At 39.4% G+C, this 26,652-nt stretch overlaps 4 protein-coding genes and 1 long non-coding RNA gene across 21 annotated transcripts in view; 3 read left to right on the top strand and 2 right to left on the bottom strand.

The window, feature by feature from the left end:
• The window catches only part of LOC111253706 (protein O-mannosyl-transferase Tmtc4-like), a 46,652-nt gene extending 44,117 nt beyond the window's left edge, over positions 1–2,535 (top strand). For all 3 annotated transcript variants that reach the window (XM_086974683.1, XM_022813506.2, XM_022813505.2), the window contains exon 14: positions 110–2,535. In XM_086974683.1, coding sequence (XP_086830809.1) covers positions 110–246 — 137 coding nt within the window. In that variant the 3' untranslated portion in view covers positions 247–2,535. The remainder of the gene's footprint in view (positions 1–109) is intronic.
• LOC111253707 (uncharacterized) lies at positions 400–10,285 on the bottom strand. Of its 7 annotated transcripts, none has more exons than XM_086974694.1 (10): positions 10,177–10,285; positions 7,255–9,363; positions 6,717–6,902; positions 5,559–5,633; positions 5,071–5,219; positions 4,537–4,714; positions 3,839–3,989; positions 2,880–3,177; positions 1,794–1,959; positions 400–1,566 (listed from the first exon to the last, which is right to left on the bottom strand). In XM_086974694.1, the coding sequence occupies exons 2-10, from the start codon at positions 7,297–7,299 to the stop codon at positions 1,303–1,305; spliced, it is 1,512 nt and encodes a 503-aa protein (XP_086830820.1). In that variant the 5' UTR covers positions 7,300–9,363; positions 10,177–10,285; the 3' UTR covers positions 400–1,302. The 7 variants fall into 7 exon arrangements, with proteins under 7 accessions (XP_086830820.1, XP_086830819.1, XP_086830818.1 ...); XM_086974693.1 differs by having other exon boundaries at positions 7,255–9,616; positions 10,177–10,279; XM_086974692.1 differs by lacking the exon at positions 10,177–10,285 and adding an exon at positions 9,783–9,923.
• The window catches only part of LOC111253822 (uncharacterized), a 33,222-nt gene continuing 15,765 nt past the window's right edge, over positions 9,196–26,652 (bottom strand). For 8 of the 9 annotated variants that reach the window (XR_015316891.1, XR_015316892.1, XR_015316893.1 and 5 more), the window contains one exon: positions 9,196–26,554. This is a non-coding gene — a long non-coding RNA (uncharacterized LOC111253822). The remainder of the gene's footprint in view (positions 26,555–26,652) is intronic. The other variant, XR_015316887.1, reaches the window with a different exon arrangement.
• Positions 10,369–12,180, top strand: LOC111253709 (salivary anticoagulant protein P23-like). Its single transcript, XM_022813512.2, has 4 exons — positions 10,369–10,528; positions 10,716–10,981; positions 11,420–11,604; positions 11,890–12,180. Exons 1-4 carry the CDS (start codon positions 10,474–10,476, stop codon positions 12,065–12,067), a joined length of 684 nt encoding a protein of 227 aa, XP_022669247.1. The 5' UTR covers positions 10,369–10,473; the 3' UTR covers positions 12,068–12,180.
• Positions 19,739–25,188, top strand: LOC111253821 (salivary anticoagulant protein P23-like). The gene is made up of 4 exons (XM_022813890.2): positions 19,739–19,898; positions 23,776–24,029; positions 24,364–24,548; positions 24,764–25,188. The coding sequence occupies exons 1-4, from the start codon at positions 19,856–19,858 to the stop codon at positions 24,933–24,935; spliced, it is 654 nt and encodes a 217-aa protein (XP_022669625.1). The 5' UTR covers positions 19,739–19,855; the 3' UTR covers positions 24,936–25,188.

Raw genomic sequence — 26,652 nt, 5'->3', positions numbered from 1 at the left:
TAATCCACTGTTTTTTCTAACAACGCCTTATTAAATATACCATCTGACACGCTGAATAACTACTCAACGTCCTTCTAAAGGGTCAAATCTCTTATATCTTGCTCTACAGGCGTTCTCTATCATAGATGGGGACGAACGGAGGATGCGTATAGGGAGTATCACCGGGCGCTACAATATGACCCGTCAAATACTGCCGTTAAAGGCAACCTGGCCAAACTGGAACGGGCTCGTCGAAGGAAAAGATAAAGTTAGCCATGCACTAGCGAAATAATCGACGAAAGGCCTAACGGTCTGCCAATTTTCAGTATCGGAAACTTTAGGTTACTGCACGTGCTGGGAACGTGTACCGTATAGATTAATAGATAGACTATTACTACCAGAGAAAAAAATATCACCCACTGCTGTATCATGCATGTTTATTTATAACGTTCGTGTAAAGATCGGTTTTATAAATAACGAGCGATCCCTAAGCAGGCGTTGTGATCACTGAGGACGCCAACGCACAAGCTGATCCAGCGTGCTGGGTTCCTTCATTTGTACAACTCAACAACAGAAAGCGTGCGGACGAATCGAATTGTTCTTAAACAACGTATTAACAGTGGAAGTTCTAGGCGTTCATATGTTTACCTCAGCAATTTGCATTCATTTCAGAATGTATTTGTCTCCTGACTAGAACATTGAGTATTAGCTAACAGCGGTCATCAGCTGATATTGTACATAGAGTAACCTATATATATATATATATATACATTATTATTATATGTATACATATATATCTATACAGTGTGACAACTGGTAATATATAGATCAGTATAGTTTTACTATGATAACATACTGAGGTATTTGATTAAAATGCGTTATAATGATAGTTCCATAAAAGTTCTCTGAGACTGGATCAGTTTGCATAGTCAATCACGAAATTGTCTTATTCAGATGACGTATATTATTGACCTACATATCGCGTTCTGATTTGTAAGTTTGATACCCTTCGTTACTTCTATCAGTCATAGGCTACTCATGCACAGCAATGCGTTAAAATCAACCAGTGTGCCAGTATGTCTACGTATTTGGGATACAAGGACACTGCATGGCTATTCCATACATGAAAACCGACAGAAAAGGCTAAATCGACATATTTCGTGACCAACGATGACGAAACACTGTAGCGTGACGTCTTCCCACGTACGCTACCATATTGCTTTGCACTATAGCAGTATACAATATCTAAACTGAGAGATCTAAACTAACTAAAATAGAGAGCTAAGAAAATCATTTGAATTGATGAGTTTGCGCCAAGTGATCCTACGTAAGGAGCCACTCATCAGCGGTTGTCAGGATTGGGTAGGCGGTCAACACTGACAGCAGAGGAAGATGTCGAAGAAGGGTATCCCCTGGGAAAATTCCAGCAAGCTTCTGCTGGTCCGTTTGTGGCAAAGCTAAGATGAGCTTGTTGAGATCGGACAGAGGTACACGAGCCGCATTGAGCTTAACTGGTTCGGGAGAACGGCACGTTGAGAGCGTCTTAGACAAATATCGTAACGGCGAATCCAAGGAGCAGTCCTCGACCTGTGAGAATCAATGTACAATAACCTTCGAGCTTCACCATTATTAATTACATCGTGTATAAAAATTATAACTTATCTAACTGAACATGATTTGTGCAAAAAAAAAAAGCTACACAATTGCACAGATTACTTTTAGGGATTGTCGAGTCAGTGGTTAGTAATATACACTGGCGGTGAAAATATCCTTCAAGTTTTCAATGATACTAATGAAGGTGGAAATGATCTTACCTCGTATAAACTTCTGTAAACTTTTGTAGGAAGATTGACCATTGAGCGTAATTTTTTACAGATATCTTCAATGTAAACTAACAAATGTAGCTTGTTCGATGGGTAGAGAATACTTTCTGGACTCACGGCAAATAGACGACCTTCTTGCAGATGAAATCCTTCATAACTGTTAAAACAATATGAGCGATAATATCCATATATCAGTCAAAATCATCTCTATTACTCTCAGATGTCATCAAACAAGTCAACTGGAGACTTCTACATTGAAAAACAACGGACTATGAAGGAAAGCTAATAGAAAAGAAAAAGTAGTCCGAGTAGAACTGACAAAACAAAAACTGTGTCTGTTTTTAAAAAAGAAAAGCTCTAAAATAAAAGGACAAGCTCAACTTTTTTCATTACGTCCTTAAGTAAGGACGTAAGATATGTACATTATATAGAACAAATCATAGAATAGAATAAATCAGATGAATATAAATGCATCGACAGAACTTTCGGATCGGACCCAATAAATAAATCAACTGAAAATTCGTTCAGCGGATTTCTGTTATGGCTGGAATAGCTCATTTATATTTAGGCGTATAAGAGCTTAAGGTTGTAAGAAGTGTTACATTTCTTCAAGTATGTAGAGCTTATTGCAAACTAAAGCTATTGCCAATATAGTATGGTACAACCCAGGCAGCCAGCCTAGAATTAAAAAAATAAAGTTCTGGATCTGTTTATACATGCTAGATACAGCGTATCTGCCGAATAATTCTATTAAACAAGATTGACTTTAAGTACGTCAGTTGTAGAAAATTTCTTTAGGTTTCATAGATGATGCGACGGTTGGCGAGGTTTATGAAGACAGTGTAATGCTTAGTAAGCGTATTGTTCAGCAAAATCTACACGATTTACGTGACCACATTCAGTTCCTTACTGTCGATTAGAATAATAGATCCTGCTTAAGTCTTCGATATCACTGTAGTCTAAACTTTTTATATGAATCATATAATCTATCTCTATATAGGCAGCTCATCCTTCTTGTGATAATATCAAAATATTCAAATGCGGTTATGGAGAGCTATTGATAGATAAATAACGTACTTTTCAAGGATTCGTCTTCCTTCTATTTGCCAATTGTTGGACTTCTCTAAAACGTTGTGCATTTGTTTTACAAGTTCATCAAGAGGAATTCCTGGATTTGTTGCCACACCGAATTCTCGACTTTCAGGCCACGTCTCAAAGGCCCACATACGCAAGCCGAAGAAATTTAGTAGTTCCAACGGACTTGATGGCTCCCACCGCCAAGACTGTTTTTTTTCCTGAACGGAATCGTTAACTGACGAGGTAGGTTTTGTTGTCTCAGAGACACTATGACTGTTACTGATATCATTCTCGTAGCCTAGTTCACACAAAAAATTAGCAAAAAATTAGCTGATTAATTCTCAGATTTAGCAGAAACCTCGTCTGCACTCGTTGAAAACGCGGGTAAAGCAGAGTAAGACTCCACAAGGTATTTCTATACTATTGCAAAAAAAATTCGACCACCCAATATATGTCTGTCTCGGGAAGGTCTGCAGTCATTTGGTACGTGTATTATAAAAATTCGTTATTAAACTAGGAAGGAGAGAGAATGCCTTGAAAATGTGAGAAGATGTTGTACCATTTAAAAAGAAAATTAGCCAGATCATTTAAAATTATAAATTTGGTTCAACTGTACAATTAACGATACTGTCTAAGTTGGAAGGCACGAGAGTAGGGCATGCGAATGCATAAGGTAGGGATTATACCTCTGTTGTGCCCAGCTGGTCAACTTAGTCAGTATGATCGATTATACGACCGCATTGTGACTTAGTGAAGCTTTTCGATGGGTACTGCGACTTTGGCATACCTAAAATGTCTTTCATCGACTTATTCTCGGATGTTTTGCTTGGCTTTTTCTATGTTGTGTCCTCAGAAATGCAAAAAAAAACTTAATGGAGCAGTATGTGATTTAGCATATAGAATAGTTTACTACAAGACACTGATATATTCAAGGGTTTGAAGTATATTGTGGACAATACTTGTATCATCGCTAGGACAAATGGCTATCATACGCCCATTCACAATAGCCACTTCGTTGGGAAGGTAGTGGACTAAGTATTCTCGAATGCTTTCGAGGTTGTCAAATGCCTTCAGTTTTCCCTCGTTGCTTGTCTTCGAGGTCGCCAATACCTGTACGTAAAATTGAACGCAGTGAAGTACTAGTTAGGTAGAAATGGATAATAATCTATAGGCGGGTAGATTTTTCGCTATTCATATAAGTATTTAGGCAAAACTTTTTTATGGTTGAACTTTATTTGTGTGAGGGGATTTATGTACAGCATTTTATTACTGAATAAATTGCTTACGACCTTTACGATAGACACACGTCTATATTCTGAAGAGGGAAACTCTCGTATCTAAATGCGGTCTTGTCCTGAATGCCACAATCGAATTTTATAAGAGTTTGATATAATAGGGATATCGGTAGGACATCAGAGAAATGTTAGCTTCGGATTAGTGTTTAGATGCTTAATTCGACTCATGTCAGCAGCGAACAAACGAATCCGCTTTTACGCACTTGCATACTTAACGAGTGATCTTAGCTTATTGCCTTTTCTATTGTGAGCTAGAGCCAGAATTCCTCAATATTATTAGAGGCAAAGAACGGCGCACAAAATGAATTGCCCTTGTTACTAGCAGTACTGTTCCAAACAAAAATAATGGCATATATAAATACCAGGTTTGCGTCAACACCATTAGCGTCCATTAGTCCGATGAAATCATAGAAAAAATCCTTTGGACAAAGGCTACCCGTTGAAGACGGCTCTAGAAAGCGTAGCGCCGGGCACTTGTGTCGCACCCACGCTGGCGTTACCTCAAAGTCCTCAATGAGACAGCAAATACTTTGTTCATACCTGTGGACAGAGCATAATCATATTAAGAACATTGGAACGTACGACCAAATTGTGGCTTAAGGAAGATCGAACTTAAGTGAATGCGGTAATAACGAAAAAGTCTAGAGGTGAAGACTGGTTTTTAGATTTGCGGGCGCATTTGTCGTAACTCGTCAAACCTTTTTATTCCTTTTCTGCAATAAGTAGTAAAAAAGATATTCAATTCCGTTATTAGTGCAGGTACTATAGTGTACTAGTAGAGAAGAAAATACTCTCTTTGTGACAAGCAACTCATATATGCTCTATATAAAAACGGATATTATTAGTATGATGGATACGATGATAGATCTCACTCGATACATGTGACTTTAACTTACTTGCTTCCCAGTCCAATAGCGGCAGGTAGTTTTTTCGCAACTTCAAAAGTGGCAAGAAACGAGCTAAAGATCTCACGTGGAACTGGGTAAGTAAACGTCCAGGTGAGCGCAGCCATTTCTTTAATCTTCGTTAGCGTTGCTACCATATTCTACCGAAAATACAATATGTGTTTTAGAAAAAGTCGTATTTCGGTTAGAAATCACATCAGTATAAACAATACACGATGTGTCCCCAAGCTATGTGGTACTCAAAACATCATTCTTCAGGCCAACCTGTTAGAGACGGCACTGTCATAATAAGCCTACTCCCATAAACGAAATCCACCGCGCCGTAAGTCTGTATCTCGATGTAAAAGATTTATATGGACCTCCAGCTTATGACAGTATGCGGCGAGATTATTTCGCAAAGTCTGAGGAAATTATTGCGTTTTATTAAATAAAGCAGTGACTAGATGCCAACTTGCTTTCCTTAGCCAAATTTCACTTACTATATAAGGGCGTTCTAATGACGATGTCTGTTTTTGTGAGATTTTTCTGTTTTTTGTCTGTCGTAGCTGAGTGACCTGCAATAATACAATGCGCTGTTGTTAGTTTTTTAGCATATGCTATATACAGCCTTCAATAACCCGTAGTAAATAGTAAAAGAAGCGTATTGTACATAGTATAATTGTTCAAGTAAACACTACTCATTTTTGCGCTTTTTACCCTCAAGTCACCTAAAAACATCTCAGGCCTGGCCAAGGATTCTGTATCCAGATAAACATTTTGGAAACGTGTATAGGTTTATTTTAATTTACATAGTTCGAACCCATCTACAAAGAATACAGTATAAATTAATTCAAGGTTGTTAAGCCTATCAGATGCACGATACAAAGGCCTGTTCTACATTATATGTTCCGTAACTGGCATGATGACTATTTTCAAGCTAAGTTTGTAAACTATAACTTCTAATTTGATATACATTCATTATCTCAGTTGGGTATTATCCCTGAAGCGGACTATCTCAAAATGTCGACTTTACGTTCCTTATCTTTCCTGAATTCTTCTCTCACAGAATGCGAAAAAATCTCCTCAAAGGTTGAAGCAAAATATATACATAGATATTAGTAGTCGCAAATTAGGCTACTTCGGTCACAAAATGGTACTTACATTTATAATCTATTTTTATAGAAGTTGCTGATGCTAGGAAATGCCAGTTGCCGGCTCCTTTTTGACAATTTGTTTTCAATTAAAATTTGTTACATGAGATGGCAAAGTTTGTACTAGAACGAAACCATTATAGCGGCTGATACGAAGGATGCAAAAAACATGGGTTATCGTTTAAAATTTATTGACCCGACTAAATGTACTTTGGCTAAAAGCCCGATGACTTTAAAAATTTTAATGGTTACATTGAGCAGAGCCCTCTACTTTGCCTTGAGAATAATAAATCAAGCAGGTACTCTGAGAAGACTCATCTTTAGATACTAAGTGAGCTGTGGTTTTACTGTGAAAAGAACGCAATGTTGCGCTAACTTTGTTAAATAGTAACTTAGGACGAGGATAACTGGATACCCCTTGTTGTTCACTAACAACACCACCGAACCCCAATGTTTCTCATAACGAAAAATGGAATCGGCCAAATTTGCAAAAATCGTATACCTTACTTTTGATACCTTATTAGGGGTTCTATCGAATAGTGTCAAACGCACTCTATTTTTCTTCGTTAGGGCGACAAGTTCAGGGTGATTCCTGATGATACCCATAAAAGGAGCAAGCTTGGGGTTACATAAAGTAGTTTCGACCGTGCCGCAGTCGATCATACACCGAAGCATTCTGAGTGCACTATCCACCTAAATAAGCGACAGGAAGAATTAAATACAGTACTATCTTAGTAAAATTTCATTGTGAATCAGTCGGCTAGCAGCTGGTGTGGATAAGAGGACATATATCATATAGATGCCGCCTATACTTGTCTATCAAGTTCTAGTATTGATTGGTTTCTACATGACGGACACCATGCACAGGTGTACGCAACCTTGTTCCAAGTGACTATTGGATCCAAGGGAAACAGTGGGTGATTAATAACAACAAACATATTTTTGCTATGCATGTGGTCGCATTCATTTTATGCTTGTTTTTTTTCTTATCTAGTACGAAAAGCGCCATACGACAATTGCATACTAAATATTTATATTAACCTACCTCATCAATATGCGCTATCGCATTTTCCTTGCCGTCAGGATTCATCTTGTCCAGCTGGCGCTTCCAGAAACATCCCTTAACGCTAGTCTGGTCTGATAGTTTTACTTACTTTATTTCAAACCATACATGAGGTTACAGCTGTTTGTATAATGTGCACTTTCAGTATATCCCAAGGCCGATAACTGTTATGAAGCAAATTTTGCCACTATAAAATAGTCGCACAATATCTACAGATTATTTTCCGGGTAAACTCCACCGCTTCATGGTAAAAAAAAAAACAGTTCAATAGCTGGTGCCAATCTCTTCGATACTTTGTCAGAATATCATATAGTTTGACATATGAGTACGAACGTTTCGATGATCTCGCTTAGGCCCTAATAATATGTTGCCATTCGGGTCACGTTGCGTACCTATCTAACCAGTATTCGAAACGACGCACTTTCCCAACCAATATCCATTTACGTTTATTTATTTACATTGAAATGGTTCTGCTATTGATAGACAGCTTTGCAGCTCGGCTCCGTGGTGCAGATTAGGTACTTCAAAGAAATGTACGATTCTTCAATGAAAACTTCTGATGTAAAAGAAAAAAAGAAAAAGCACAGTAAAGACGACTTTTGTAAGCGATTAATACCTTTCGCACAATACGTTTATCCGTCGTAAATTGCGCTTAAAGTTTAGAGTTCTCAGAGTCGATGTCCAGTGAGCGCATGATGATGCCCCACTTTCACTTAGTGCTATATGCTCAAAAATGTTTCCTGAATCCATGCGGACCGTACATTTATTTGGCAGGTGTTCAAAGATCTATTATTACCCATGTTCGCTCTGTATCAATACAAGCTGAGTATAGAAGGTGTGCTACACATAGGTCTTCTTTATTGGGTCGTTAAAACAGAGACTGAGTGCATAAGATAAATGTGAAGTAACTACTGATTTCTTATGAAATAGATTAAGATTGGAAAAAAAGAAGCTTTAGTCTAGGCTCGAACTCGTCCATAGACACACGGTTCATTTCATGTGGGGATCCAGCTGTCTGAACAGCAATACCATACGTAAAACTCAAAACATGGAGTGTTTTTGCGCAAAACATGCGGACTAGTAATCATAATCCTGGACATAGAATGATATCTATGATCGTAGCTAGCTACCCATCTTTCGCCAATGATACCCACTTATAGGTTTCTTTATTATCTAAAATAGATCAGAACGTACATCTTCAAGATAATGCTGTTTTAACATTGTTGTCGATACGGATTGTCCCCCCCCCTTGGCAAATGATTGTCTGATGTCTTTTAGGCCCTACTTTCAGTCCAATATCCCAACACTGTAAAAACCCTTTCGATAGACACGTCCACCAAAGACATCGAACAAATGAGGGAAAATCTATCGTAGAACAAAGGTTTTCCATACCTCTTGGAACCTTAAACTGCAATATGATGTATATGAAAACTGCTATGGTCAATTGGCTAGCCCGTGCCGAAAATCGACAAGAGATTAGTAGTCTGCTTCAGGACGAAAACAACTTTCATAGATTATAAAAGATGTCGGTCAAAACAGCATTCATTCCGACATTTCCGCTAATGTACCGATTAAGTGCCACCAAACCTCAATAAAAAACGAGGTTCTTGTTTTGTAAATGTGGTTATGCTAAATACACAATAGGTTTTACCTAGTTACGGTTCCGGAAACAACAAGTTTCCCACCATTGGATTCACTTTATTCTGGTTAGCTGTTTAATTATCATTTACTATCCGTTTCTCCTTGTCACGGACGCAGTACCTCTGCACCAAATAAAGTTCATTATTATTTTATGCGATCGTACATATTGATAACAAAAGCGAGGAAACTCGAACACTAATTAGACTAAAATATAATCATAATCATCATACATAGGCGTACTTGAATTTTAAGGCTAGATAAAAAGTAACTACGACCGCCAAATGGAGTTTTGCAGCTTTATTATTTCACAGCCTGTAAGCGAAGGAGGACGTAGGAGGACAACACGGATAACAGATGTGATGTTGTGGGGAATAGAAGTGGACAGGGAAGTTGGCAGCGAAACCAGCTGGTAAGAAGGTCACAGCAACGAACCTACTCCACTTATTGGATCTGGAATTAATAAAGCTTTTATATTATATATCTGAAGGCTTAGAACTTCGAATTTGCATCGTTTACAAGGAGGTAGCCGTGTACATACCGATGTCACATTGTCCATATATAGTCTTCTACGGTACAATAAACTATCACATCCGTCCCGAGATTCATCACACAACTCTCAAATCATACTTGATTCTTATGCATATTTAAACGAGATTTTTGCGAAGATATGTACTGAGATGAGACACGAAGAACGATCGATTACCTATCCAATTTAATTTAAAAAATACAATGTTACAAGTTTTGCATCACAGGCGCTGCATCAAGCAGAATTCTAATAGAGACATAACAGTTACTAGAATTGGTGGGTTTATTAGGTCGTCAAAACGTATTGGCCCAGTGGCAGTATGTTCAATAATAGGTTCGGTTACCTTTGTTCTTGCTCTCTTTTGTCGCGATCAGAACTTGATATGTTGACACGGACTTGTGATAGCATCAGGTAAGATACAAAAACTAAGTTGAAAAAAGGGCCGTTTACCTGTAAGTCCTGAAAACTCGTACTTTGAAAGCTAATCTCATAATGTCATTTTAACCGCATGTAACATGTTACAGTCAGCAAAGCTTTGCTTGAGATGGACAACCTTATAAATGTTGGCAAGTTACTTCAAGGAATGGATGCAAAGGAGAACCACTAATACATATATGTACCCCCACGAGAGCAATGCCAGGTCTGCTGGATCCCTGTCGAACTTGAGAACGGGGTGAAAGACTACGTGTTTATTGGTCCCGCAGTATCCTGCTACAATGTATACCTTCCATACTCACCACGGCATGACGCAACAATACATTAATTCCAAAATGGCGATCCCGATCTTTATTACATTGAGATGAATGTCACGGAGATTTTACTGTTTGTGTTTCGGTTAAGTGAACGCTATTCTTTTTCACAATGCCACGTCTTCCATTCAAGGCACCTCCTTGCATGAGTATTGCGCTTACTCCGGCAAGGGGAGAGCCTGCGACCCTCGCGGCATCACTGGCAAACGAGCGGCACCCGCTAGCTAGTAAAATGGTATCTAAGCTACTCGTTACAGCATCACTTCGACCAGAATCATTCAAGCCATGAAGCACTTCACACAAGCACGAGTGATTCTTGTAACGTTGCTGGCCCATTCGGGTGAGTACTCTCTGAAAAAATTACGTCTATAATTGATATTGTAAAATTATCTTCTTGTTGCAATCAAACCGTCGGTATATACGATACACACATTTGTGCTGATCAAGGCTAAATATACGAGTGCGGAATGAGTAAACGGTGATGATATACTCGTAATTTTCTTGTATGGCCGTTCGAATCATTCCAGCCTTCGCAAGCACCCAGGAGGATGCAAATCGCTTCATAGACGAGTTACTTGGTCAACGATTGCGGCAAGAGGCTTATCGCTTTCAGCTTGACGGAGTACCCTTAGATGATTTTAAATTTAAAATCAAGAAAGAGTTGGAACTTGGTATTCTCCCGACACACCGAGACATCAAAGCGAACTTTACCAATGGCATGCTTAAGGGGCTCACCATGCTGCGCCGCAAGGCTGGCTGCAACCCGACTGTTTATGTTGAAAATAAAGTTACTGTAAGTGTTCGATTCAAACTCTACCATTAGATTACACCACTGCATCTATCAATATTTAATAGTTAAACATTTTACTACTTCTAATAATTAGTCCCGTAGCGCTATTGAACCTTTTACTTACTTATTGTTTGCCTACTTTGCCCTCATTTATTTTTCGAAACACCATCTGGCGGTGTCTACAAGCTATGAAATGCACCATGGCTTGATTAAGTTCAGGGAGCGCTGGTATTCAGACTAGTCGCAAAGCTTTAGATTACTTATAATCTGCATTGAACAATAGCGTTTGAAGTTGGGGAGCTGAAGTCTAACGAGTTAACGGTTAGCAAGCTATTTCTGCGCGATTCAAGGCAACTCCTTCACGGTTCCTATCTTTACGGCGACTTAATGAGGATCTTTCTAGCACCTAATCCGATGTGTAAACTGTTCGTTTTATTGTAGCTTACCTGCCCACTCGATGTAAGTAACACAGAAGCCACGTACACTTCTTTTGTGAAGGGATTTAACATCGTCGGTCAGGTGAAAGAGGTTGGGGTAAAAGTAAAAATTATTGACACCTTCGTCAACTTCGAGATCCAGGAAGAGCAGAACCAGCATCCCGCGGTGAAGACTTTCCACATTGACAAGTGCGTAGCCTAAATACTAAATGGCACCAATACAATATAGATATGCGAGCTTCAAATATGCAATTAATTTTGTGCCTTACGTACAATGCGTTGCTTTCTGAAAGGACATTTCGCGGTACAGTACGTGTAGAGCTGCTTTAATAAGGAGAATCAAAGAAAAAGAATTGGCGTGAAGCGGAACAAAAAGTAGAAAAACCCGAACAAGCGATTAGGCGAAGGATTTGAAGGGTAACCATGCAGCATATAATGCTAATCACAGCGGGCTTGGTTCTCTGTGGTTTTCAGGCTTCGCACGCTGGTCGAAATGCCCGATATTGGTTTCAATGAGGAACGCCAGTCGAAATTCAAGGAGGAAGTTGAAAAAGGCGTCCATCCACTTATATTTAATGCTCTCACTGGAAAATTTCTCGATGCCCTCAATTCTGCCCTTAGACAAAATAATGTGAAACTGCCACCGGTTTAATTATATGCAATGTAACTAATCTGTCTCACTTGTAGTATTGGCTGTACAACCCGTGCGTACAATCAAAGGGGTGAAAATTAATAAAAACGCCTGCCAATACAATCCGTATGAAACGCGTCGTCAATTAACGGAAAGTTGAAATGAACTTTTACTAAAAAGTTTTGGTTTTTCTGCTCAGACACATGCTTATACCATATCGACGTGCTTATAGTATGTGCATTTCGAAATTTCCTGAAGTTTATTAATCTGCCCATCTGTACACAACGAATTATCCCATATCTTGTCTGCAAATGTATGCCAGATCGATTTTACGAGACCTCAAATGACTTTTTCTAGTTAAAACTAACTCGGTTAAAGCTGCTACGTCGTTTCAATGCAGTATGTTAGCAACTATTTGTTTACTGGTTATCATTTCGCTCCTATTCGACGCTTACGCAAAAAGTCAGTGACAAACAAAGGTCTGCAAAGTATCGTTGAATTATATGCATAAAGTGCAGTGGTGATAATTTTTTAAAGACAATGTTTTTCTCAGAGATCTAGTTAAAGAACGATATGAGTCAAGAATGGTGTTTAGAGCGAGCGTCTCGCTACGCTTCCGTGCACCATATTCAATGATGCATGAAAGCGTTACACCCACCCATCTACACTTGGCGGATAGATGCGTCAGTGCCCGTAGAGCATCTATGCGCGGCTGTATAGTGTGGTCTATCGAAACACCAGAAAGGCTGACAATTCCTAGATTCGACAGCGGGTAGTACTGAGCCCCCGAAGAATAATTTTTGCTCACCAATAGTTACGGAGGGATACAGGCAATAACGTTCCGATTTTGCTAACTGCATTATTTTTACGATAACCAGTTTACTTTAGACCTAAAAGGCGAGCATGGGTCGGCGCTAAGAGAGGCTCAAATCGGCGAACTAGTAAATTTTGAAGTAACTATGAAAAAATTAATAAAGCTACTGCAAATTATTACAGTAAAAGTAATTGGCTATACACAAGTATAATAAGAACTATTCTGGGTTGGCTTTAAGAGTAATAACACCATTGAGGACGGCGGTATTTAGGCGCGCAAAAAAAAAGCGCAGGTTAACAAACGCCATCTGAACCTAAAATATTTATTTATCCTTTTACTGATTATTATTGGTGGTATGGTACTATATATATATAACTCTCATATAATATAAATTGTACCACAGACGCTAAAATAGTAAAATAAAACTCTGACCAAATTACGACGCGTCTCCAATTGACTGCTTGGGCGCGTTTCCAGAGCTCTACTGTTCTTTGCAATATAATGCGCATGGCCATATTGACGCTATCCGCGTACATCTGTGCATCCGTATGGCAATAGGAAGAGAGCTCTGAAGGTCAATTATGAACATGCATTCTGCCAGCTATTGATTTAGGTATACTGCTCTAGACTACCTGCCCTGCCCTGCCATGCCGGCGGGACGCCTCAGGATAGGCAGATATATACATTGAAAAAGAAAGAGCCGCATATAAAACGTGCCGACCTAATTGACCGGTAAGCCATATTATACGCAGGTGTCACAGCTTTGGTGGTGACGGACAGAAAGAATAGTATTCGTACATTCAAACAACGAAAAAAAAAAAAAAAGCAGCCACCTCCTGCTTTCTAATTTTTATTTTATACCAATATCATGAAGCATAGTGAAACAAAAAAGAGCGGTGATATAGCGGCGACCTTGAGCATCGGCGAGATATCCAGCTTGTTCGGTTTCTCCCGCTTTTTTTCCGCCAAAGAGGAGCCTTTTGATATTTTCGTTCTTGTCTATTCTACAGTCTATATCGCCTCGTATACACACGATGTGTCGTTAGTTATTGGGGGAGTAACAGAATTTAATAAAGGAAGTACTTTTCCCAGCTGGACCAATATGCGCCCACATTCGTATTATCTATTGAGATTGAAATGTGCGATGCCCAAATTGCACCATTGGAGACAATGCGTGCTCATTGACGAAGGCTACTGGCACCTTTGCGAAATTTACTGATAAAGAACTATGTATTATAGCTGAGACAGTTAGAAGTATTTGCGCAAAGCTCAAACTTTGCTCCTTCATTTGATGTCATCCAGCGAACGAGCTTTGAATCTCAACGATAATAAAGTGATATCTTTCGACACAGTCGCGTACCATCGAGAATCCGAGAAGCGGTCATTTTTTTTGCTAATTTATCTATTCCTGTATAACAAGTACTCGAGATAGGAGTAGTCAACTATAGCACGTGCGTTTGATACGAATGGAAGGGAAGGATTTATACTTTGGAGGATTTGGTTATTTTCAACCATTAAAGTCACCTTCGTGGAAGGATTCTGAGTTATAGAAATCGAGAAAAGTCGAAGGAAAACCAGAGGAGGTGAAAGGAAGTCAAAAACACAATCTACATTTGTGCTTATAAAATCAAACGTTACTAAGTATGACAATCGCAGTGGCCAACCAATGCAGATCGAGTATTTACTAATTTCGAGGACAACAATTATTACTAAAGGGTTAACCTTAACAAGCTGTTTGCCTAGCATCCGTCCAGTAATAAATTCTGTTTAGAGAATTCGACGGCCTATTGCATAGAAGATATTAAGTGTATTCTGATCAAAATAAGCTTTCTGTACTCAATCTCACGTCCCATATCTAAAACAATTGAATTAAAGTAGACAACAACGGATCAGCCATGGCCGATAGCATCAAGCCGTTCGACAACAGATCTCGAGGAAGAGTCCTTACCTAAGTTGGACGTTTGATTTCAGCCGCATCAATTGATAACAGACAAACAGTTCTCAGCGACAATATAAATTGTCAATATGAAGCCAAAATTTGCATGAGCGAGAAATCTCACAGGTTCTAATAATAGGTCAAAGACTTGTCGTTATTTTGACCAGTGTTAGACACCAGCGAAACACGCACTGGTTCATCTACAAGTTTAATATCGGTATCAAGAAGGACTATAACAAACATTTGAAGAAAAGTAGAAACGTTCTAAGTAATAATTACGATGTCGAAATTACTCCCTTTGTGGTAGCTACTATGTTGGCCGTAGCGGTCGAATTGCATCTACGTTTCGCTATTACCATAACAGTACAGGGCTGCTTGTCACCTTTTAATGACAAAATAACAATACAAATATCACAGAAGGAGGCTGCTGACAGACTCTAGTTTGTCGTCTTTGTTTCTATTTACCGTTGTACATATCTAACTTTCATTGTTCTCGTTTGTTATCTTATATATCATCGGTACGTCGTATTACGTCATCATCAGTATGTTTATCAGAGATGGTTTACCGTTCCGGAAGTTACGATAAGAGGGCGCATGCTTCGCAACGGCCCATTTCTAGCGATCAATGTCACCGGTTGTAACAATTTATATGACATTATTATAGCGGATAGGCGTCGTACTTCTTTTACGTGCTAAAGACAAAAATAGAACAGCACGCGTTAACTATACCTTACTTACTATGTGGCGATGAGCTAAGATTACCTATTATGTGAGAATTTTAGGCACATTCGGTGTAAATTCATATCGTAGCTTTATTTCTAAATTATTCCAAGTAAAGGAATTTATTAACGTGATATAATAGTTTGACTATTTTTCTTGTTTGACTATGAAGGTGTTCAAAATCGAGTTAATAAACATGGACTCCTCTGTTTTTAGTTTGACCCGTTCTTTAACATTATACCTATTCAAATAAAAACATTTTTATATTTATCAGCAGTCATTAATGCTCAGTTATAAAGTAACGATGCTGCTTTGACATGCTATTCCTATCAAAGCGTAGGGTAACATATAGTCTTCTTGCTACCAGCCCAAGTTCGTAACTCAAATAGGCTTGGGGCCATTGTTCCATTCACTGTTGTTGGAGTTAAATAGCTGAAAGAATGGTGATGAGGAACCGTCTCGGAGCAAGGCCTAACCTTATTACGTCTTTGCATTAGGAATCATATTCCCTAATCCTAGTTTCTACATTCTCTGAACCATATGGTGAATGACCTCATGTAAATATTGATACGTTGATTTCAGGTTTATTTCCATTCCCTTGGTTGTATATTTATTGTAGTCTTTCAGATGCAGCATTTCCGCCCTGCCAAGACCTAAAGCTATTTTGAACCCGGAAATACTGATTCATCTTTATTAGGCTTGTACGCGTGAAAAGCCTCTTAAGGAAGATATAGCCCATTTCTAGTTCACATCGCTTGTATAGGTAAGACCCACACTCTTACGGCGGGGTCAATCTTGGGAGGTGGATGAGTCTCTTCCTAACTTAAATGATAATAAATGTGCGTTTTTGTTTGAAGTGTCAAAGCCGATAATCTTCCCGACATATTTCCCGATAGTCTTAAACTACGTTTAAGATTTTGGAAACTGTCTGCGTAAACATTTTCACCGCTTTTTAAATAGCTAGTGAAAGGCCAATTAGCACTTTAGGACAGGCTCATTATATGAAGTTATATTCTAATTTTCGTATTGTTATTATTTCTATCGTAGCTTTTCACACGGAGTTGATACGAAGGTCGTCAGTAGAATTTTCGTCCACTATAGGTATACGAATAGTGGTTATTTCGGGCGTGATTTTCTAAACTATGAAACATACGCGAATTTAATTCATTCATTCATTCATTCATCACATATAGGCCCGGCCATTTATTTCTTCTAGCCAACTATATTGTGTTCTACCAAGTTATGAAGCAAAGGCCGCTAGGTGGCATTGAAACAATCAATAACGATTCTGGTGTTGTATGGGATCATTTAAGTTATTCATGTATATGTATAACATGTACATGGCTAAAGGTTTTTAATTTCCGGTATTCACAGCACGGGATACGATCGGTCGACTTTTACCATGATCAGATAATAATCATGGCGATTATACGTGTCGAAGCAATCCTAAGGATAGTGTAGCATCGTAATGTTGGAACAGTAGGGCCAAGCGTAACTTTGCAATACAATACAACAATTGCTATTGAGCTATTTGTGTTATTATGCGTTTATTCGTGTTACTATATACCAAGTACATTGTTACCATCCCATTACACATTTTGCCACTTCCATGACATGTTATCGCTGTCAGCCTCGAGGAGCTAGGTATGACTAAGTGTTTTATAACATACGGCTCCTTTGACAGAGGTCCAAAACGCTGGCTATCCACTTTGTACGTGAGCGTCAGCGATCTATATACGGATCCATCTACGCATTCATCTTTGAGTTTGGACAGAGAGATTTTCTACATTTTCGCAATTATTATGAAATCACACATTGACTTATAAGGGCAAAGGCGAAGGCGAACCTCACAGTGTGAATTTAATTCGAGCGAGCGGGACATCAACAGCTTTTCTATTGCAGCGACCGAAACTAGGACGCTTTCATCACAATATCGAAGACCTAATCACTAGGCTATAGCTGGTTCGGAGTCAAACGTGGATTACATTGTAGAAATCATTTTGGCATAGATGACGTTCCTGTTGGACGCGGAAATTCCCATCCATTCGAAACGAATCATTGGCTGTCACATACAAAATCAGTGATCGATTTTACGTACACACTTGTTATTTTCAAGATGCTCTCTTTGCCATTACTACAATGAATTATAGTGTCCGTATTGATAGCGTGTACTGATTAGTATAGGGGTCTGGTATCGCTTGGCATTTCTGAGCCGCGTAACGTCTGAAAATTACAAATCGCACACACCCAGTGCATCGGCGACTTTTTTTCACTACGATGAACTTCATATAGACGCTGTCATAGAAAAAGTAAGTTTCTGGTGACATATCTGCTTACAACATGAGGCAGGATATAAGTAAGGTGTACTGTTTTAGATAACGTAGGCAAATGCAATGTTCACCCTTGAAGCCGGCCCCATATATAATGCTCAAGGGTGAACAAATATACTTGCTGCAATCTACCCTACAGACTGGCAAGCGGATCCTTAAACCAAAAGTTTTGTTCGACAAATCTATACATATGACCCAGACGTCAGGATCAATTAGAAGATTGTTGTCTTTGTTTTGACAAACACTGCATTTATACATAATCAGAGTATAGTGACCAACCTGCATAGCTCGTCGCAGAAAATAGTCTTGTCTCAAATATATTTTAGAAAAACTGTAAGAATGGGAAACCAAGTTTAAAGTTCCTGACCACGGAACGAGAATCAAGCCATGCGTATCTATGCAGTCTTCCTATTCTAAGAGCTGGTGTTCACTCTACTTTAGCTAATTTTGGGATAGAAATCTTGCCGCCCATTGCGCTCGTTGTTTACAGGCGGCAAGAGTTGCTGGCTGCACTAACAAATGGTCATTACGTTTAATCATTCCAACAACACAATAGGTGCGACAACTTGCGGAAAACACGTAATAGCAGGCTAAATTTCTCTACCTATATTCTATAGGCCATGATAGGTGAACAGCATCAAAGTTTGTAACAAAGATGCTGGCCGAACAGACAAAATAAAAATGGAATATTAATACGCAATGCAAGAAAAAAGAAAATAACCAAAAGAAAACAATGGAGCGTATAGAAGCTAACCACGAGGGCCCTGAGCACCTTCCATTCATCAGCCAACAAAGAACATTCAACCGGACGCAGATAGCAGCTTCTATCAAACGCGCCACTGTCTACACGACTTTCGACGAGCAATCGTGAGCAGTACCAAGAATAAATGGACAAAGCCTAAATAACATACCACATACTCATATCTGTTCCATAATGTCATGATCATTCTGAAGCAACTTCCCTGGCAATCTTATTACGCGCGTGATACTTTTTCAACAACTCAACGGTTCGGCGGTCGTCGTAGTCACCCATTCGAGGTATGTCGCCGACCGACGATCCTGCACCGCCGCCGACAGAGTGGCGAAGCTACACTGAACTTACGACGTGATTTTTGGGCCTTGTGTGTGTGTGTGTGTGTGTGTGTATCCGGTCGCTGTTTGAGTCGTTTTGCCATCATATAAACAAACCTATACATCTCAAAACATTTTATATGCTTTTTATCGTCATACTGTATAAAAGACGCCAGATCATATGTTTGATGCTTATCATTGTGTGGCCCAGTGTGCCAGTCGCTTTTTTACTGTGGAGCCTGACTTCAGCTTCCTCCTGCACCAACACCACAGGCTTACCGCAGTTCGCTCGACGTTGTTCTCATGGTTTAGCTTAGATGTTTTTGCTGGCTTTTAACTGTTGTGGCATTGTCTTGCCTTCTCATACTTATCTTGTGTGACGCTTATCGCACACGAATATCAGCAATATTGCAGCATTGTTTTTTGTTGAGGCTCAGCATGCCGCCAAACTCAATGACCCTCGTCATTCTTCCGAAGGGTGCTCATCGACAGTGACTAACTAAACAGACGATGCCCCGTTGATCTCCGATCCGGAATCACTCGTCTGTAATGTTGTTTCTGTCACTCGTTCTAGACAAAAAAAAATCCAATTCCAATCGTTGCCGGTATCTTTGCTCGAGATTTTGCAAGGGGGATTTAGGTGTTCTTTCTCTTTGTGTAGTTGTCTTACGAAAGAAGTTGTGCACGTATATGTTTGTATGTATGAATACATATGTAAACGTTTAGAAATGCAACCTGTGACTGGTGGTAGACCGTGCGTATACCATGAGTTGGCTGTGGTATGGAGCCTTGTCAAAGAATCTGACGCTGCCTCCGCTCGCATGGATGAGCCCTCTCCCGAAAAAAGCGAGTGGAATCGCTGCTTTGTGTGTGTGGTGCTATAAAACGATAGCGTTGTACTTATACTACATCAGTTGATCGAAAAGACGCGTATAAAAATGTGGTTCGTTTTAGCTTTCGCGTTGGGGTCTTGCACGCTTGGTGAGTAGCAAATTCGATAGATTTATGCCATGTAAATATCAATAGAGTGTGTGATATCGTTTGTTTGTTTGCTTGTATGTTGCCTGTGGTGATAGGAGAGATTTATCACAGGTGGCCGTTTAGATCGTTGATTTTCATTTCAGTATGTGCGCAGCTTTGCTTTGGGATTAACTTTAAGGTGTCAAAAAGAACGGCTCAGAATAAATGTTTTTAAAAATCATTTACTACTAAATATAGCGCTTATTCTGTCTGCACTGTATCGATGTAGAGAAACGTATATTCTCTAGTTTAACAAAACAATTATAGTTTATCTGATAAACGAGTGCAGCGGTAGACTAAAGTAAGCAACATTCTTGGCCTACAGTAACAATTCTTTTCCATTACAATTGCATCTATTATAGTTAGCTTTACGCTCTTCTTCATGTTGTCTTCTTCGAGTCTAAAAGTAGCTACTAATTAGAAAGTGTCTACACACACGTATGGAGCCCATACAAGTAGAAGTTTGCGCTCGAAATTTTGACAACTTACGCTCTCAAACTCATGTTCAGAATAAACTTTAAGCACTGGAAAACCTTCTACTCACATAAAAACACTGGCTACGAAAAATCATGTTGGTACCGTTATATTTTCTGAATAGTTTTCTATGTACCTTAAGTATTAAGTGAAAGGGTTAGATTGAGGTTCTAAAGTAGATTTTTTTTACTGAGACCGAAATTGAAAAAATAATGTTCGAGTGTTTCATATATGCTAAAGTTTTAAATAAAGCTTTACATTTTAGTATCTATTGGGGATTGTTTTTAAGTCAACTGTAGCAAAGAAAACATTGTAACTAATTGACCAGTAAAGGATAAGTGTTCGTCGTACTTGGAAATGTCAAAACTATCCTTATTGTGTATTGACGCTTAGCTAAGGTAAAGGTGTTTCGTATAAACTTCATTAAATCCTGCGACTGCAAGACTCTGTAGATGGCTGTGCGCAGCTCCGTTTGACTACCTAATTGGAGCATGACACCATTAGCATTTTAATCTGCCTGGAAACCAGATTGAGGAACTGCGTCATTTGCCTGCTAACCTTATCTCGATAAAGCGATCCCATCTAATTTGTATGCCTCGAATATGACTAATCAGGAACTATATTAATTGTTAACATTAGCATCATAAGCGCCACCTGGACGTCTACAACGCGCACACCTTCGACGTTTCGTATTCCGTTGTGTCCTCAATTTACGGCCAACCAGTAGGGCTTGCCTCTTCCACGGCACATTTCGCCAGAATGTCTACACAGTGTGCATTTTTTTCTGTTGTCTCGCTATATTGATGTTTCGAAGGGGGGTTTCAATCTATGCATTGTAAATGCATAGATGAAAATGATTATTATGTCAGCTCGTATAGATGATGTTAAGAGGATGAGTCTCCCTATCGTCCAGTCTTGTATTCCTTTATCGTGGTCGCATCACGGACCGATCTTTACCGTATGCTATTGAAATCGCGCGACGTCCCACATTCACTAATTCAAAACTTACATATTCCGTTCTAAACATATTCTGTGTAAATCTTGCAAAATTACAAGAACCTGAGGATATTGGTAAATAGATAAGGCATAACCTTTGTTCGTTTAATAGCAGACATGTAGAAGTCGTATTGTCAATAACTATAATACTGGAGGTTAGTGAAGCTTACAGCACGATATGTGGTAATATTAGATGATGATGTCGAATCGATTGTGTTTCCTGATATTTTTAGCTTTTAACTTAACTTTTTAGTGGATATTAGACAGGATCGGTTTTTATTGAATCGGCATATCGCCTAGTACTTATCAAGTCTGTAGATCTAGCTGTATGGAATAGTTTTCAAACGCATACATTGGCGATATAATTAACATTTTCTTTTTATCTAATCCGCCTAGTACAGGTTGACCAACAGCAATACAGAAATGTATCAACTAATGTCATGATAGTAATGAAGGGCTAATATAAATGTTGTTTAATGATAACTAGCGCAGCTAAGGCAAAGGTGTTTCTAGTAGACCGGATGAGTAAGTGTCACTTTTACTTTCGTAGCGTGCGTAGGCACATAAAGGAGCAGCGATCGGAGGTGTTGTTATACGCCATGACCTGAATGTCTCTCACCTGCAGCCTATCTGCTGTTTAATATCTGCCTCGCCATCGGCCAGTGCCACCTTCAATAACAGCAGCATCGCTCCGAAACTATTCTTTAGACTATATGTTGCACTTAACGTTCTCAGTGGAAGTTTGCCAGTTTATATTACTTGTCTGTTTCAAACACAAAGTTTCATTCAACAAGCGGAATTCGAAATATGGCGCCACACTTGTGCGCGCACATTCGTAAAATGTCTCACAACCATGATATGTATAGCAGGCATGCATGAAGACGATTACGAAAAGAAATGCGTGACACGCTTTCCGGCTCAGTGCCTCATCCAGCCAGTGAGTCGGATACGTTTAAAATGATGGAGTACCTGGTGTATTCTTGTACTACCGCGTACGTAGCCTTGCATTTATGTTCGATCCCGTGAACTCTTCATCCATTCTCTTTTAAGCAGATTGTACGAATCGTTTCCACAGCCGTCTCGGAAATCGCATGGAACTCTACCACTCTGTCCGTCCGTTCGCAAACAAAATTCGTTTGCATATTGCGCGAATTGGGTGTGTGTGTGTATGGGCAGGCATCTCAAGCAAGCTGAAAACCTAGAATTAAAGGTCTTCATTAAAGCTTCGTGTCGACAATATGGCTTTGTTAGTCGAACGCATCAATAAACTACAGCATATTTGAGACGCGAATAGAAATACAGCAAAATGAAATCAATCGATATTTAGAAGAAAAATACAAAAATACAGAAATACTGTCGCAAACAAAAAAAAAAAACTAAGAATCCAACAAAAACCCTGTATAGTGTATGGATGGATACAAATATCTAAATATCGATGCATAAAGACGTCGCATACGCTTCTCGTATGTAGTGGTAAAGACATACACGAACAGGACTAGCGTGCGAAGAGAGGCCAAATCTCGCAGAACCATAAAACAACTGTGGACGACATATGATGATTTTGGTAACAAAATACATATAAAAAAAATATTTGTCTCTATGGTGAGTATATGCAACTGTAACTGTAACACCAAACGCAAATATAGGTTCGATCCAAAAAAAGCGTTTGAATGTAGATACACGTGCGTCAAGGGGAAGGATTTAGACGTGTCTAGCTTTTCGACGCAGGCCAAACGAGTATAACTCGGCTAGAGATTTACTGACAATCGACAAGAGGATTTTGCTGGAAAATAAAAATGGGACGTTTGGTGTATGGTCAATTAAGAGATTTCTGGTGTTTTTCAACTAAAGCAGAACGTAAAATAAAGTATCGATAAAGCTGTAGAACAAACTTGAAAATAAAAGGACTCTTCACTTTTGCCACGTAATGAAAGCGAAAATGAGCCATAGTCTTGGAAATTTTGGCAGTAAGGATTTAAAGTAAAGCGTGCTTTGCATTAGAGGAATGAATAAAGGAAGAGTACCAAGAGGTTGAGAACCTCCTGCGCAGAACATGAGTCTACGAAAAAGAGACGACATAGATATATTTCCGTGAAATGAGGAAAAACTAAACGGAAGTATTGCCTGGAGAGAGAAATCTGATAGAACTGATGATTTGGAATGTCTAGCGGGGCGAACTAGATCGTTGCATAGTAATATTCACTACTAGCATACGATAATAATAATACTGTCTCCTACATTCAAGACTTGCGTTTAGTAAGAAGAGATTTTTGCGTTTTTTCTTCTTTAAGTATCGGCCATTGAACGCATATTTACCTTTGATTTACTAACTGCTCGGTCAACATTTTGTTGCATATATTCATTCCAGCTAACGCTGGTACAATCGCCCAATCAAACCATTTTGTTGACGACCTATTCGGCTCGAAATTAAAGGGGGAAGCACATGCTTACAATCTCAATGGTGTTTCGATTCCCGACTGGACATTGGAGAAGATAAAGAGTACTGGCCTCACAAATCGCGATATCAAGGGTAACTTTACCAATGGGTACGTCCGGGGATTAACCGACATGAAGCGGTCGGGCGATTGCTCGCCAACAGCATGGATCGGCGGAAATATCACCGTAAGTATATGTCAAGCTCGCCTGATGACTTTGCTCTGATGAGCCTCTAATTCGTTCAATGAAATTACCGTAAAGCTTATTTCAACCGTCATTGAATATTGCCTCGGCTATTAGTACGCCTGGTTAGACGCAGCATCGCATCTTGTTATTTATGCACATCCAATCTTTTTTTGAGCGTTGGTCTTTTTATATTCGTGCATCTGTGGGCGTCTGCGTGTGTTTGTCTATATCTGGGCTTAAGTTCAAGTACATCTGAGATAGGACAGCGATAACGGACAACGTTGCCGTCTACGTTTTTCTTTTCTTTGTTGTTTCTCTTGATCTCGTTGAGCAGCTTTCTTGCCGTATCGACATCAACTCGGTGTACGCTGAGTGGAAGCTTTCGGTGAAAGGTCATACCCTATCAGGTAATATCAAGGAGCTACCCCTTAAGGTGCAGCTGAAAGACACGAGCGCGCTCTTCGAGGCATCTGCTTTCCCCAACCGGGCCGTCTCTCTTCGGACGTTCTACATCGAAAAGTGAGTTTAAAAAGGAGCTGTCATTGATTACGACTTGTTCCAACAAGTTTGGTTAATTTTAGGTAGCGCCAACGATATTTATGATTCGATAAGATAATAATATAGTTTCTGCTCCTTGGAGTGGGTGGACTACATGCTATTGACGTAACCCATGCCTACCGCCAACCAAACATTGACTAAAATGATTTGTTTCGTTGTATGTCCATCCAATGCAGGATGAAGTTCAAACTCGATTATGAAGACCTCGGACTCAACGACGAACGCAAGAAGAACCTCCACGACCAGGCCGAAAAGCATGCATCAGCAGAGATCTTCAATGTTGCTTATAACACACTCTCAAAGGCTATTAGCAGTGCGATGCGCGGCACGACACTGCCTCCTGTTTAAACCAGAACGGATACCCGGTACCATTCAGCCGTTCAAATACATACGGCATACACCGCTGTTTAGTCAACGAACCTGAATAAGACATAACGAATTCACTGAGGGGTGATTACTTCGGGGAAAATATGCTTGACAAACAATGTTTTAAACGAAAGATAATTTAGCACAGCGTGCAGGTAAACTACATAGGTGGTCAACGATCTTCAGCGAATGCAATACTACTAAAGTACTGATTGAATAAATAAATTATGTAACATCCATGAGTGATTATTGTATGTGGTAAGAAAAACAGCCAGTTTCGGATCTGAGTACAGCCTGAGCTAAGCATGAATAATACGCTGTTTAGCAGCATGGACGTTCGTGGTCTTGCGATTACCTTATAAATGGGTATGGATACGTAATAGCGCCGTTTGCATTCGATTCCCAGTTGAATGCTCAGAAGGTCTTTTGAATGTTGAGTTGTCCATAGAGCCCTGTACCTTCTTTAAATCTTAACTGTTTCTCGTCCATTACAGCATCAGTTGTTGCCCGCGATAGCTCCGCCTTCCACGTAGTCTCGTGCCGGCATCGATAAAATTAGAAACATCAATTATTGTTGTGTTTAGTATCAGGCCAAAGATTCCTAGGACATTCGTTCCACATATCTGTATCCCAAAGGAAACAGTAAACAACTTTTTAGTCGTGTCTACTTTACAAACCAAGTTCTAATTTTTAGCGTCTGAGAAAATTATGCAGTCTATCCATAAATCGTTGAGGCGCCGCGAATTAAATTGCAGCGAATTAAATTAAAATGATAGTACAAAAGGTTTATTTTATAATCGGTCACAGATATCTTACGTTCGCAGGACATACACATCGTGCAGCTATCAAGCACAACCGTATTCATCGTCGTCTATGCCAGCGCATTTTCTTAGTGTAATAAGCCCCTATTTGTTGGGATATCGTGTTTTATTCAGCTCTTGTTTTTTTCTCTGTTATTGTATTTCAGTTTGCTAGTGATGTCAATATTATCGCTAGTGCCGCTGACATAGTCGCCGGAATCATAACGCGTTTGAACGGCAGAGAAAAATCGAGACAAGCCAAAAGCGATCGAATAGTATGCCATATAAATGAAAATTCACGACGTATTCGAGATCACGTATCCGGTTAACGATGATACAGCCCAATCAGACAACGTCTTGTCGAGTGATTTCTACTATAGGCCACGTAGCATTTTTATCAGCTGAGCCCGCTGCGGCAGTACATCGGTGAAGTTGATTTCCAGTTTTGTAGTAAATGTCATTATTGGTGCTCTGCGTATATAAGAGCCCCAGGCAGAAGTAGCGCTGACGCAGGCAGTAAGATGCATTATCGTTAAGTTAGATCCGTATCGTCTTTTCGTTTGTGTTTTCAATATTTTCAAGGACAAACATTAACTCTAGTTTTAGCTTATACCAGCTAATGAAGCTTCCTAGGATAAGCAAGGCTATGATTCCAATGTCCGACTACCAATTTATCGGGCTGCTAATAAGTCATGCAGATTTTCCAAAGAGGTTCCACATGCATTGCGACGGGGTGTGACTACGGCAAAATATCAGTATCTTGATTGTGCGACAATTTCAGGATATAGGAGGACTTCTGTTCTGCAAAGGTAGGGAAAAATCGGAGCGCGTTATTTAAGATACAGTGAGTGCGGTTTATTTCAAACCAATAGTCAAGATAATTATTTTGTCACCTGCAT

This window comes from Varroa destructor, unplaced genomic scaffold (genome assembly GCF_002443255.2).
Source record: "Varroa destructor unplaced genomic scaffold, Vdes_3.0 BEIS01000007.1, whole genome shotgun sequence".
Lineage (NCBI taxonomy): Eukaryota > Metazoa > Arthropoda > Arachnida > Mesostigmata > Varroidae > Varroa > Varroa destructor.
This window is presented reverse-complemented; position numbering and strand designations above follow the sequence as displayed.